This window comes from Balaenoptera acutorostrata, chromosome 8 (assembly GCF_949987535.1).
Source record: "Balaenoptera acutorostrata chromosome 8, mBalAcu1.1, whole genome shotgun sequence".
NCBI lineage: Eukaryota > Metazoa > Chordata > Mammalia > Artiodactyla > Balaenopteridae > Balaenoptera > Balaenoptera acutorostrata.
This window is the reverse complement of record NC_080071.1, coordinates 102,650,247-102,663,537: the sequence shown is the minus strand read 5'-3', so window position 1 is coordinate 102,663,537 and position 13,291 is coordinate 102,650,247. Positions and strand designations below refer to the sequence as shown.

General features: G+C 55.1%; 1 protein-coding gene across 1 annotated transcript in view; it reads left to right on the top strand.

The window, feature by feature from the left end:
* MYO7B (myosin VIIB) overlaps positions 1-13,291 on the top strand; it is a 102,130-nt gene that overhangs the window by 53,585 nt on the left and 35,254 nt on the right. The window contains exons 13-18 of the mRNA XM_007182855.2: positions 150-360; positions 993-1,128; positions 5,549-5,712; positions 9,988-10,125; positions 11,894-12,046; positions 12,595-12,693. Coding sequence (XP_007182917.2) covers positions 150-360; positions 993-1,128; positions 5,549-5,712; positions 9,988-10,125; positions 11,894-12,046; positions 12,595-12,693 — 901 coding nt within the window. The remainder of the gene's footprint in view (positions 1-149; positions 361-992; positions 1,129-5,548; positions 5,713-9,987; positions 10,126-11,893; positions 12,047-12,594; positions 12,694-13,291) is intronic.

Genomic DNA, 13,291 nt, shown 5'->3' with positions numbered 1-13,291 from the left:
GAGGAGGTGATGGAGGTGGAGGTAGAAGAAGAGGGAGGTTGTGTGTCGGCGTGTGCATGTGTTTGGGGGTGTGCAGCTGTGTGCCAGTGGCCGGCTGCAGTAGCGATCGAGCCAACCCTGCCCCGCCCGGGGCGGCCCTGTCCCCACAGCTTCGAGCAGCTCTGCATCAACCTGGCCAACGAGCACCTGCAACAGCTCTTCGTGCAGCACGTGTTCACCATGGAGCAAGAGGAGTACCGCACCGAGCGCATCGCCTGGGACTACATCCACTACCACGACAACCTGCCCACGCTGGACCTGCTGGCCCTCAAGCCCTTGAGCATCATCTCCCTCCTGGACGAAGAGAGCCACTTCCCACAGGTGCGCCCCTGGGCCCGCCGCCCCTCGGGTGGAGACCCCACACGTGGGAAACTCCGGGGCTGCTGGAACCTCTGCCGGGGGTTAGCAGACAAGCCCCAGCCTTCCAGCCTTCCTCTCCTTCAAGGCCTGCCTCCCGCAGGAAGGCACCTGACTCTATCCTCACTCCCACTCCCCAGCATGCATTATTTAGATTCAAGGACACACCCCAAGAGGGGGCTTGTTCAGCCTTGTGGGTCAAGGGCTGCAGAGGGTTCAAGACAAGGAAACACTTTCATTCTCACTTTGGGGGACTCTGCCTGTCCTTGGGGAGATGGATTCTCAAATGTAGTCAGTGAGAGCTCTGATCCACAGACGGGAGAAGCTCTGGTCCCTGGGCAGCTGCAGGGGAGGGCGGAGCAGGAGAGCTGGCGGTGGGAGAGAGACCCAGTCTCCACTCCCGCCTCTGTCCTCACTCCCCGCAACATGCTGCCGCCACCTGGGCATCCGTTTGCTGTCTGTAGAAAGGCCCTCAGTCATTCTGAACCCAGTTGTTTTGCCCCCTTGAGGGAGCCCCTGAGACCTGGGGCTGTACCAGCTGACCTCCCAGTGGCTGGACTCTGGGACCTCAGCCCATAGGGTGTCCGTTCTTCCAGGGGACGGACGCCACCTTGCTGCAAAAACTGAAGAACGTCCATGCCAACAACAAGGCCTTCCTGCAGCCCAAGAACATCCACGATGCCCGATTTGGCATCGCCCACTTTGCCGGCGAGGTGTACTACCAGGCAGAAGGTGGGTGCAGCTCCTCTCCGCAGCCCCTTCCTTCCAAATCCCGAGCACTCCAGGGAGGCCAAGGAAAGAAGGCTCAGGGGACTAGGTCATTCTGCAGAACCAGCAATGGGACAGAGGGAATGGCATGGACCAGGCATGTTTGTTTGTGTTTTGTTTTGTGGGTAATAGCTCTATTGAGAGATCATTCACATACCGTAGAATTCACCCATTTGAAGTCTACAACTCAAGGGTTTTTAGTATATTCACAGAATTATGCAGCTGTTGCCACAATTTTAAAACTTTTCCATCACCCAAAAAAGAAACTCGCATTAGCGGTCATTCCTCATTTCTCCCCAGCCCTAGGCAACCACTGATTTCTGTCTCTATGGATTTGCCTGTTTTGGACATTTCACATAAGCGGAATCGTACACCATGTGGCCTTTGTGACTGGCTTCTTTCACTTGGCATAATGTTTTCATGGTTCATCCACGTTGTAGCATGTGTCTGTACTTTGTTTCTTTAAATTACAATATTCCACCGTACAAATATGCCACACTTTGTTTATCCTTTCATCAATTGATGGATATTTCGGTTGTTTCCACTTTTTGGCTATTATGAATAATGCTGCTATTAACACTCTTGTACAAAACTTTAAGTTTTCCTTTTTTAAAAAAAATTTTTTAATTTTTTGGCCGCGCCCCGCACCTTGCGGGATCCTTGAACCCGGGCCCCCGGCAGTGAAGGCGTAGAATCCTAACCACTGGGTTGCCAGGGAATTCCCCACGTACAAATTTTTATGTGGACATATGTTTTCACTTCTTGGGAGTGTATACCTAGAAGAGGAATTGCTGGGTCATATGGTAGTCCTATTTAACTTCTGGAGTAAGCACCAAACTGTTTTCCAAAGCGGCTGCACCATTTTACATTCCCATCAGCAATATATGAAGGTTCCAATTTCTCCAGCTCCTTATGAGCACATGCTAATTGTCTTCTTTTTTATTGTTAAGTACCTTAACAGATACAGAATGTGCAAATATTATCTCCTATTCTGTGGGTTATCTTTTCACTCTCTTGGTAGTGAAAGTGTATATGCTGAGATAAGGTCAGGCATGGTTTTGATTGGAGAAATAAAGACCTGGGGTGGTCAATCTGCTGATGTGCTTAGAAAAATGGGAAAGGTGGCCAGAGAGTGCTGTGGTCAGGAAAACGAGGCAGACGGTCATAGTGTCACTGTGGGGCTCGTATGGAGAAATGAGGAGTTGCTCTGATCTGTTTAAATGGAAACTCGGAGTCAGGGGTGTTCCAAGCACTTTTCAGGTGGAGGGACAAGGCAGCAGGAGGGGCTGATGTTTTACATAGAGGAGGGGCAGTGTTAGGAGGTCAGGGGATTATTTCTGTTGGAAAAATAAGGAGGCGAGGCTGCTCCTTCGTAGTTCCCACCAGATCCTGGCTTTGAGGCTCTTCCGAAAGAGAGAGACCAGAGCTAGCGGGACCCCAGAATCCCAGAATACAAAGACACTGAGCGCAGCAACCTTCATGGGCTACTCAAGGCCAAGTTTTAGTCTTTGAAGTGACCTGAGACTTTCCTGTGTGCTAAGATTAAGGTAGCTTCTCTCTGAGTGCAAAATTTTATTCACGCTCTTTGACGATGGGCCTGCTGGTTTTTCTTTTGGCGCCCTGCTGTGCTGACAACTTATTGCGGAACACGGGCTCTAGCGTGCAGGCTTCAGTAGTTGTGGCACGCGGGCTCAGTAGTTGTGGCTCATGGGCTTAGTTACTCCGCGGCATGTGGGATCTTCCCGGACCAGGTCTTGAACCCGTGTCCCCGGCATTGGCAGGCGAGTTCTTACCCACTGCGCCACCAGGGAAGTCCTATAGTATTTTTGTAGTTCCTTAGTACCACTTAGTATTTCAATATTGTATCAGCTTCTGATATCCTGTAAATGTGAATTAGAGGGAATAAGAAAAGTCTTTCATCGGTTATCACTTTTAAATTCTGAACAAAATAGAGACCATACACTACTCAAATTCCTAAGAATTTAAGAATGCACCCCACTAAAATGTGGGGTGACTCAAAGCATGAGGACAAGTCAGGGTCGGGCCCTTGCTGGGTGAATCCCTCAGCAGGCCCCGGGTCCTCATCTAGCCTGGCTTCGAGAAGCAGCCTCTTCCAGTGCCTTCTCCCTGCGATCTGTGCCCTGCCTCAGGTGGTCCACTCTCTCCCATGGCAGCAGGGAAGGGGTGCTGTCTGCTCACCCCCAGACCCACGCCTCTGTTCGTTGGCCAGCGCTGCCGTGGCAAAGTTCCACAAATACGTACAGAAATGTATTTTCTCGCAATTCTGGAGGCCAGGAGTCCAAGACAAAGATGTCGGCAGGACTGGTTCCTTCTGATGTCTCTCTTCTGGCATCTTTATTGTCTCTGGGTCCTAATCTCTTCTTCTTTTTTTTTTTTTTTTAATAAATTTATTTATTTTTATTTTTGGCTGCGTTGGGTCTTCGTTGCTGCGCACAGGCTTTCTCTAATTGCGGCGAGCGGGAACTACTCTTGGTTGCGGTGCGTGGGCATCTCATTGCTGTGGCTTCTCTTGTTGCGGAGCACGGGCTCCAGGCACACGGGCTTCAGGAGTTGTGGCACACGGGCTTAGCTGCTCCGCCACATTTGGGATCTTCCCAGCCCAGGGCCTGAACCCATGTCCCCTGCATTGGCAGGCGGATTCTTAACCACTGCGCCACCAGGGAAGTCCCTTATCTCCTCTTCTTATACGACACCAGTCAGACTGGATTAGGGCCCACTCTAACAGCCTCATTTAACCGCAATTATCTCTTTAAAGGCCCTTCTCTCCACATATAGTCACATTCTGAGGTACTGGAGGTTAGGGCTTCAACATACGGATTGTGGGGGGCACACAGCTCAGCCCATACGTTGCCCTTCGTGATTTCTGGAGGCTCAGTCCTTAGGCTGGAGGCCCCTTGGCCCTAGAAAGTCCTTCCAAGGCCCCAGAGCAGGGCTGGTAGAGGGGCCCTGGGGTTCCCAGGCCCTCAGGGTCTCCTTAGTGAGTGACAGACATGCTTTGTTCTTAAACCTACTCTGTCCAAGCACACACATATGCTCACACGCATGTGCGCACAATGCCTATGGGCACACATTCATTTCCAAGACCAGTGCAGTTTAAACTTATGATGAAGAGGGAAATACGTCTCAGGACCTCATAATCAGCAAGTCACCCCCCACCCATCCTTGAAGCCAGGAAGCCAAATGGTGTTTAATTTTTTTCGTGTCCCCGTTTTGGGCTTCTAGGAAGAGCAAAGCAGCTACTGCCCCCGTGCTGGTTCTGCAGGGGCGTTTTGAAGTGGCGGCTCCTGCACAGACCCGCCAGCTGGGAAGGGTGGGCCTCCAGGCGGGAGTGCCCAGGTCTTCCTCTCCAGACTGCAAGCTGCCTGGACGTGACCAGGCTGCCAGATTTTCAGGGATTATGAGGGGTGGGGAGGTTTCTGTACTTTCTCCTTTCCCTTCTCTTCTTCTTTTGGCTCCTTTATGTAAACACGCAGTTGCCTCGATCATACTTGCCCAGGATCCCCAGAAATTCAGAGCCCTGATGAGAGCCTGCAGACACTGCCCTCGGGGAGGTCTAAACTGCACGTGGAACGGACACTCCGTCTGTGGTGCTGCTACTGGGTTCCTGGGTGCATGTGGTAGTGACAGCAGTGGCTGGGATTGCTGGGATGTTGAGGGGCATGCACTCGCTCCTGCCCGTGGTCCACCCGGGGAGCCGTGGCTGGTGGAGCAGATGCGAAGTCCTCAGGCCACCCCTGAGCCGAGTGACAGGGCGGAAGGGAGCCCCAAGGAGGGCCTCTCACCCCACTTGTGGGACAGGAGAGCCTCCTGGAATAGATGACGCTTGAGCTGGCCTGAAGCACAAACCAGAGTTGGCCTGGGTGGGTTAGGAGGGAAGAGGGCCCCAGAGAGCTCGTGGAGGCTGCAGGCCCCCCTGGAAGAGATGAAACCCCCTGGGGTGGGACACAGGGCCTGGGGGAGAGATGAGGTCTCCCTGGGGCAGGGTGCAGGCCCCAGGGGAGAGAGGAGGAGGAAGGCAGGCACTGGCAGCAGAGGAAAGGTACAGAGGGGTGACGGGCAATGCGCCCTCTCAGGAAGGTCCCTGGGGGCAAAGGGGCCAGGCAGGCAGGGAGGCGCAGGAGGCAGCCAGGGTAATCAGGCGGAAGGCCTGGTGGCGGCCTGGATGGGGGCGGCAGTGGGGATGGGGGCTAGCGGGGGCCGCGGGATGTGGCCGTGGCCGTGACAGCCCCCGGCGCCGCTCCCCGGTGATGCAGGTGGGCCTGGAGGGGGTGGCCTGCGGGGGGCTCGTGTCCGCACCGCGCCCGCCCCTCGCCAGAGTCAGCAGCGGTGGCTGAGCTGGGTGGGGGGCTCTGCTTCCCTGCAGGCTTCCTGGAGAAGAACCGGGACGTGCTGAGCAAGGACATACTCGCCCTGGTCCGCTCCTCCCAGAACAAGTTCCTGCGGGAGATATTCGGGCTGGAGTCCTCGGAGCTCAAACGGGGCCGAGGGACCATCGTCCGGGTGACGGCGGGCAGCCAGCTCTTCAAGGTGGGCTCGGTGGCCCTGCCCAGCCCGGGGCCCGGGGTCTGGGGTTGGGGATTCTCAGGCGGGGCGGGGCAGAGGTGGCTGAAAACGGGTGGAGGGGCTTCAGGGGCAGCGGGCGGGGTGGGGCGGGGGCAGGGGAACGGGACTCCGCCTGCTTCCCAGTGAGTGGTGGACTCTAGAGGGCCCACCTGCTTTGGTTTTTATCTTGTTTCTTTCTATATCGGTCTCTGTGTGTGTTTTGTGTGGTGTGTGTGGTATGTGGTGTGTGTGGTACGTGTGTGTGTGTACGTGGTATGTGGTGTGTGTGTGTGTGGTATGTGGTGTGTGGTGTGGGTGGTGTGTGTGTGTGTGGTGTGTGTGGTATGTGTGTGTGTACATGGTATATGGCGTGTGTGTGTGTGGTATGTGGTATGTGGTGTGTGGTGTGTGGTGTGTGTGGTATGTGTGTGTGTGTACGTGATATGTGGTGTGTGTGTGTGGTGTGTGTGTGTGGTGTGTGTGTGCTGTGTGTGTGTGTGTACATGGTATGGGGTGTGTGGTGTGTGTGTGTGGTGTGTGGTGTGTGTGTGGTGTGTGTGTGTGCGTGGTATGTAGTGTGTGTGTGTGTGCTGTGTGTGGGGTGTGTGTGGTATGTTTGTGTGTGGTGTGTGTGTGTGCGTGTGTGTGGTATGTGGTGTGTGGTATGTGGTGTGTGGTGTGTGTATGTGTGTATGTGGTATGTGGTGTGTGGTGTGTGTGTGTGTATGTGGTATGTGGTGTGTGGTGTGTGTATGTGTGTATGTGGTATGTGGTGTGTGGTGTCTGTGTGTGTGTGTATGTGGTATGTGGTGTGTGGTGTGTGTGTGTGTAGTATGCGGTGTGTGGTGTGTGTGGTGTGTGTGTGTGTGGTATGTGGTGTGTGGTGTGTGTGTGTGGTATGTGGTGTGTGGTGTGTGTGTGTATGTGTGTGTGTGGTATGTGGTGTGTGGTGTGTGTGTGTATGTGTGTGTGTGGCAGGTGGTGTGTGGTGTGTGTGGTGTGTGTGTGTGGTATGTGGTGTGTGGTGTGTGTGGTGTGTGTGTGTGTGTGGTATGCGGTGTGTGTGGTATGTGTGTGTGTGTACGTGGTATGTGGTGTGTGTGTGTGGTGTGTTTGTGTGGTGTGTGTGTGTGTGGTATGCGGTGTGTGCTGTGTGTGTGTGTGTACGTGGTATGGGGTGTGTGGTGTGTGTGTGTGGTGTGTGGTGTGTGTGTGTATGCGTGTGTGTGGTATGTGGTGTGTGGTGTGTGGTGTGTGTGTGTGTGATATGTGGTGTGTGGTGTGTGTGTGTATGTGTGTGTGTGGCAGGTGGTGTGTGGTGTGTGTGGTGTGTGTGTGTGGTATGTGGTGTGTGGTGTGTGTGGTGTGTGTGTGTGGTATGTGGTGTGTGGTGTGTGTGGTGTGTGTGTGTGTGTGTGGTATGTGGTGTGTGTGGTATGTGTGTGTGTGTACGTGGTATGTGGTATGTGTGTGTGGTGTGTTTGTGTGGTGTGTGTGTGTGTGTGGTATGTGGTGTGTGCTGTGTGTGTGTGTACGTGGTATGGGGTGTGTGGTGTGTGTGTGGTGTGTGGTGTGTGTGTGTGTGTGTGGTATGTAGTGTGTGTGTGTGTGCTGTGTGTGGGGTGTGTGTGGTATGTTTGTGTGTGGTGTGTGTGTGTGCGTGTGTGTGGTATGTGGTGTGTGGTATGTGGTGTGTGGTGTGTGTATGTGTGTATGTGGTATGTGGTGTGTGGTGTGTGTGTGTGTATGTGGTATGTGGTGTGTGGTGTGTGTATGTGTGTATGTGGTATGTGGTGTGTGGTGTCTGTGTGTGTGTATGTGGTATGTGTGTGTGTGTGGTATGTGGTGTGTGGTGTGTGGTGTGTGTGTGTGTGATATGTGGTGTGTGGTGTGTGTGTGTATGTGTGTGAGTGGTATGTGGTGTGTGGTGTGTGTGTATGTGTGTGTGTGGCAGGTGGTGTGTGGTGTGTGGTGTGTGTATGTGTGTGGTATGTGGTGTGTGGTGTGTGTGGTGTGTGTGTGTTTGTGGTATGCGGTGTGTGGTGTGGGGTGTGTGTGTGTGTGGTATGCGGTGTGTGGTGTGTGTGGTGTGTGTGCGTGGTGTGTGGTGTGTGTGTGCGGTGTGTATGTGTGTGTGGTATGTGGTGTGTGTGTGTGTGGTATGTGGTGTGTGTGTGTGGTGTGTGGTGTGTGTGTGTGGTATGTGTGTGTGTGGTATGTGTGTGTGTGTGGTGTGTGTGTGTGTGGTATGTGGTGTGTGTGTGTGTGGTATGTGGGTGTGTGTGTGTGTGCGGTATGTGGTGTGTGTGTGTGTGTGGTATGTGGGGTGTGTGTGTGTGGTATGTGGTGTGTGTGTGTGTGGTATGTGGTGTGTGGTGTGTGTGTGTGGTATGTGGTGTGTGGTGTGTGTGTGTGTGTGTGGTATGTGGTGTGTGGTGTGTGTGTGTGTGGTATGTGGTGTGTGGTGTGTGTGTGTGGTATGTGGTGTGGTATGTGGTACGTGGTGTGTGTGTGTGGTATGTGTGTGTGGTGTGTGTGTGGTGTGTGTGGTATGTGGTGTGTGTGTGTGGTATGTGGTGTGTGTGTGGTATGTGGGGGGTGTGTGTGTGGTATGTGTGTGTCTGTTTGTGTGTGTGGTGTGTGTGTGTGTGGTATGTGGTATGTGTTGTGTGTGTGTGGTATGTGGTGTGTGTGGGGGGGGTATGTGGTGTGTGTGTGTGTGTGGTATGTGGGGTGTGTGTGTGTGTGTGGTGTGTGGTATGTGGTGTGTGTGTGTGGTATGTGGGGGTGTGTGTGTGTGTGTGGTATGTGGGGGGGTGTGTGTGTGTGGTATGTGGTGTGTGTGTGTGTGTGGTATGTGGTGTGTGTGTGTGTGTGTGTGTGGTATGTGGTGTGTGTGTGTGTGTGTGGTATGTGGGGTGTGTGTGTGTGTATGTGTGGTATGTGGTGTGTGTGTGTGTGTGTGGTATGTGTGTGTGTGTGTGTGGTGTGGCGGCAGCAGCACTGAGCCTCCTGGCCAGGGCGGTGGGCAGCAGAGAGCCCCAGGTGCTCCTCAGAGCAGCCTAGGACGTCCCAGCAGGGTGCGGGTCTGCCCACCCACTGCCAGCCGTGCCTTCACCCCTTAACAGTGACTGTTCCAGAAAAGCCCCGTGAGTCACCTGACGAGGAGCTCCCCCACCCCAGGCAGGGAGATGAGGCCGGCTCAGTGGCTCAGGAACTGTGGGTGCAGCAGAGGACACCCCCCGTCCCCCACCCCATGCCACACAGTCAGCTCTGGCCACACTGAGGTGCCCTTGACCTCTCATCATCCCCACCCCGACCTGTGCTCCTGAGGCTTTAGAGCCCAGGGCCCACAGCACGACCACGTGCAGAGCCAGCCCAGGGGGGTCACCAAGGAACCGCGAGGCTGTGCAGGAATTGCGCAGGTCTGGAACCAGGCGGAGCCGGGCCAGACGCTCTGCATTCACGGAGCCAGCCTGGACGTCACAGCTGAGGCCGGAGCACAGCCTGGTCCTGGCCCTGTGGGGACACCAGAGCATGTCCCACAGGTTTCAGGGAACAGAATGACAGTGGAGGGAAATGCACATTATTTTATAAACCGGAACAGCAGGAAAATGCTGCCCATCGTCATTAGGCCTGCCGGTGATTGCATCCTGCTTTCAGAGGTGTTAAACGGTGAACTCGTGTCTCCAGACTGATGCAATTTGGCAGTACATACATTTGCTCAGGAACATTCGACCTTGGAAAGGTTTGATCAAGGAGCATGGTCCAAGGCCAGCATTGCCCAAAAACACACACTACTCTTGGCCCGGGGCTTGGGCTCTTGTTTTCTCTTGCATCCATCATTTTAATACATGTATTTTAAAACTGTAGACATTTACTATAATGCTTACAATGTACAGTATAAAACATACAAAAAAGCACATAAAACCGATACAAAAACTGAAAATGTAGAATGGTGAGGTAAGACAGTTGGGAGTTCTAACATTCGCTCCTCACCCTGGTGCATCATCTTGTGCGTCCCACTTGGGGGGCCCCACCCCTAGGCAGGAGGCTTGCCCTGTCTTACTTGGCTCTGGGTCCCCAGTGTCTAGCTGGGCACCTGCACACATAGGCACTTGGGGAACCTGTGCTAGATGAATGAATGAGCGATTGGATGAATGTAGCCCTGCCCACCTGCGGGACCTCGGCAGAAGCCCTCACTGTGCCCCAGGCCAAGCTCCCCAGCCCCCCACTTGTGCCCTGTGCTTTTGCCTGCAGTCTGCAGACTCCAGCAAGCGGCCCTCCACCTTGGCGGGCCAGTTCAAGCAGTCCCTGGACAAGCTGATGAAAATCCTGACCAACTGCCAGCCTTACTTCATCCGCTGCATCAAACCCAATGAGTACAAGAAGCCACTGGTAATGCGGGGAGGGAGAGGGCCTCTACTGGATGAGTCTGATGGCATCTGGGGTCATGTCACTCCTTGCACGAGTGTCTGAGCAGCTTTAGAGCTATCTGCCCCCATTTTACAGATGGGGGTACTGAGGCAAGGTGACCAGTCTAGGCCATTCGAAGGTCTGTGACCTTCAGGGCTTTGGATCACCCGGACCTCAACTGTCTCAGCCCTGCCATTCGCCTGCCATTGGCCAGGTGTGTTGCTTCTCTGAGCCTCAGTTTCCTCTTCTGTAAATTCAGGATCTGCCTACCTGCAGGGGGCAGCAAGGATTGCACGTGACGTTTTTGCCACACCTGCATAAGTAAACCACACTCCGGAAGGGGCAGCAACCAGTACTGTGATTTTAGAGACTGACACCAACTGCTGGTCACCGAGACCTGAGGCCACGCAGCCCTTGGAAGGTGGCTTTATCTGCTTATGTGTGGGGTGGGGTGGGAACCTGCTGCCTGCCCAGCCCCTGACCCGTGGGCTTGGGAATCCCACCCAGAGGCTGCAAATACAGGATTCCAGAAACTGGGAGATGCCATCTGAGAGGAGATAGAATGGTTCAAAAAAACAAAAAATCTTATAAGAGAAAAGAAATAATATTACATTAAATGAAGTGCCTTTTTGAAAAGTATAAAATCATATGAAATTCAGGCTGGTCCAGGAGATCCAAAGTGTGTCTTCCTTAAAGCACAATGCACAGATGTTAGAGAGTAACTGTGCTCCCAGAGGTCCTTACCCACGCCCACAGGTGGGGGGCCTGAGGATCATTCTCAGGTCTTGCGGGTACCCCCGGCTGAGACATTTCTGGGAGTTGGTAGCTGCTGTGCGGGTGTAGGGGAGCCCAGGCTGAGGGGCCAGGAAGGCTCAAGGTAGGAACCCTGGCTCAGCCACTCAGGAGCATGGCCCTGAGCCTCAGGCAGCTTGTCTTTAAGTTGGAGCTAAGTACCGCACCAGGTAGGGCTGTTGTAAAGATTAAAGGAGAAGCACCAGGCCCACCGGAAATAATAAATGGGAGATAAGGGGTTGCCCAAAACTAACTGCGGTGGCCCTTCGTGTTTCCAGGTGCTGGTGGGCTTGCCAGATTGGAGGGCTTGCCCCTAGTCCCCAGACACTCCTGGTTGGAGGTGGAGGGGGGGCTCTCGAGGGTCCCAGCCATGCAGAGTCCTGGGGCCATGGCTGAGACCCCATACCCCTGTGCAAAGCATCGTGGCCAAGTGCCTCTCCAGATACCCATCTCTGGAGGATGGAGAGACTAAGTTGACTAGAACATTTTCACCCTCAAAGTAGGAAAGGCACTTATTCCTTCCGCTAGAGCGTGAGCGGCACGATGCAGCCCCGGCCGGAAGGACCGCAGGGGCACCAGTCACCCCAACACAGGCAAGGCCAGAAGGAAGCCGTGTCCTTTGGCATCACTGTTTGGGGGTACTTCAAAAAATTTTAAACGTGGCATATGCAAAAACACTTTGATATTCCTCATACTTTGCATATTCTGAAAATGCGGGAAGTATTTGGCGTTCTTGTGGGTGTCCCAGTTCATATGTTATCGACTTTTTATCTCCTTGGAAAACACTTCCAGGACTTGGCAGCGACTTCAACCAAATATCTCCCTTCAAAACAGAACGTTCATGAAACCAAGCGTTTGCTTCGTTCTCCTGCAGTTGGTGGACGGCCGAAGGGTTGGTGGCAGGGAGGTCGGGAAGGGGGCGGCCCGCGCCATCAGCCCCTCTCCTCTGCGCCCGCAGCTCTTCAACCGGGAGCTGTGCCTCTGGCAGCTGCGCTACTCAGGCATGATGGAGACGGTGCACATCCGCAAGTCCGGATTCCCCATACGCTACTCGTTCGAGGAGTTCTCGCAGAGGTTCCGCGTCCTGCTGCCCAGCGCCGCGCGCACGGAGGTGTGCGTCCCCGCAGCCCAGCCCACGGGCCCCGACAGGCGGCGTGCGCATCCGCAGAACCCAGCCGCCTCTGGGCGCCCGCACGGCCCCCGTTCCAAGCGGGCTGCCCACCTGATGCCCAGGGCCCCTCCCTGGACTCCAAGCTTTGAAATGACCCCCGTTCCTGCTTCCCTTCTCTGGACGAGGCTAGCCGCTGAATATGTTCCTTCTAGGAGCATCCGCAGTTAGAAGCAAACACTCTCTTTTACGTGGCAGAATGTCACAGAGGTGATAAGTGGCCAGGGAGCAGGACCCTTCCTGCTTCCCAGCCTTCCCCGAACACTCAGCCATTCTGAAGTTTGGGCTGCCTGTGTCCAATGGCCACACTGAGGCCCCAGGCCCTACAAGGTGTGGTGGCCTCGTGGTCCCCTGGGCCCCACCCTTGATCCAGGAGCCCCTGACGGCGACACCTGTGGGAGCAGAGGGACCCCGCTCCCTAGGAAGCCCCCGAGGAGGGACCTCAGGCTCCAGCGGGACTCCACAGAGCCCCTCCTGTTTCTCTTTGGCAGCTTCAGGGCAAGTTTCGCCAGATGACCCTGCGCATCGTCGAAATGTGGCTGGGCACAGACAAAGACTGGAAAGTGGGAAAGACCAAAATTTTCCTGAAGGTGAGACCCTGAACGCGCTGGTCTTCAGCCTCCTGAAGCCTGTGTGGCCGGTCTGGTGCCCGTGGGCGCCTGCCCCGTGCGTGGCCCCTGCCCTCAAGAAAGCCACTCTAGGGGGGAAGGGAGGCAAGGGGTCACGGGGAGAGCCCGGCCCAGCCCGTGAAAGCCCGGGGGCTTCTCAGAGGAGGACATTTAGGGCGAGGCCTGAGGAGAAGGAGGGCCTGCCTCCAAGCCACCGCGGGAGAGCAAGAAGGAGCTGAGGGAGGTCTCCCACTGTCCCCGAGATCAGCCCTTCAGGCCCGCGGCCACGGTCTGCAGTCCGACCTGGGGAAGCCCCGCCCCTGCCTCCCTGGAGAGGCGGGGCTTCAGGCAGGAGGCAGTGTGCCCCCCTCCCCCCATGACAGCTCCTTGGCGGGCCAGTGCAAGCAGCACCATCTCCCACCTCCCACCTGCCTCTCCATCAACTCACAGGGAGGCTCAAGGTCACGCAGACGCAGCCTCCCGCCCTTGAGGCTGGCCTTCGGGCCCTCCAGGATTGCGAACTGGGTCAGAGAACCACAGGGAGAGAACCTCCGTGTCTCCTAGCCTCACACACCTTGGG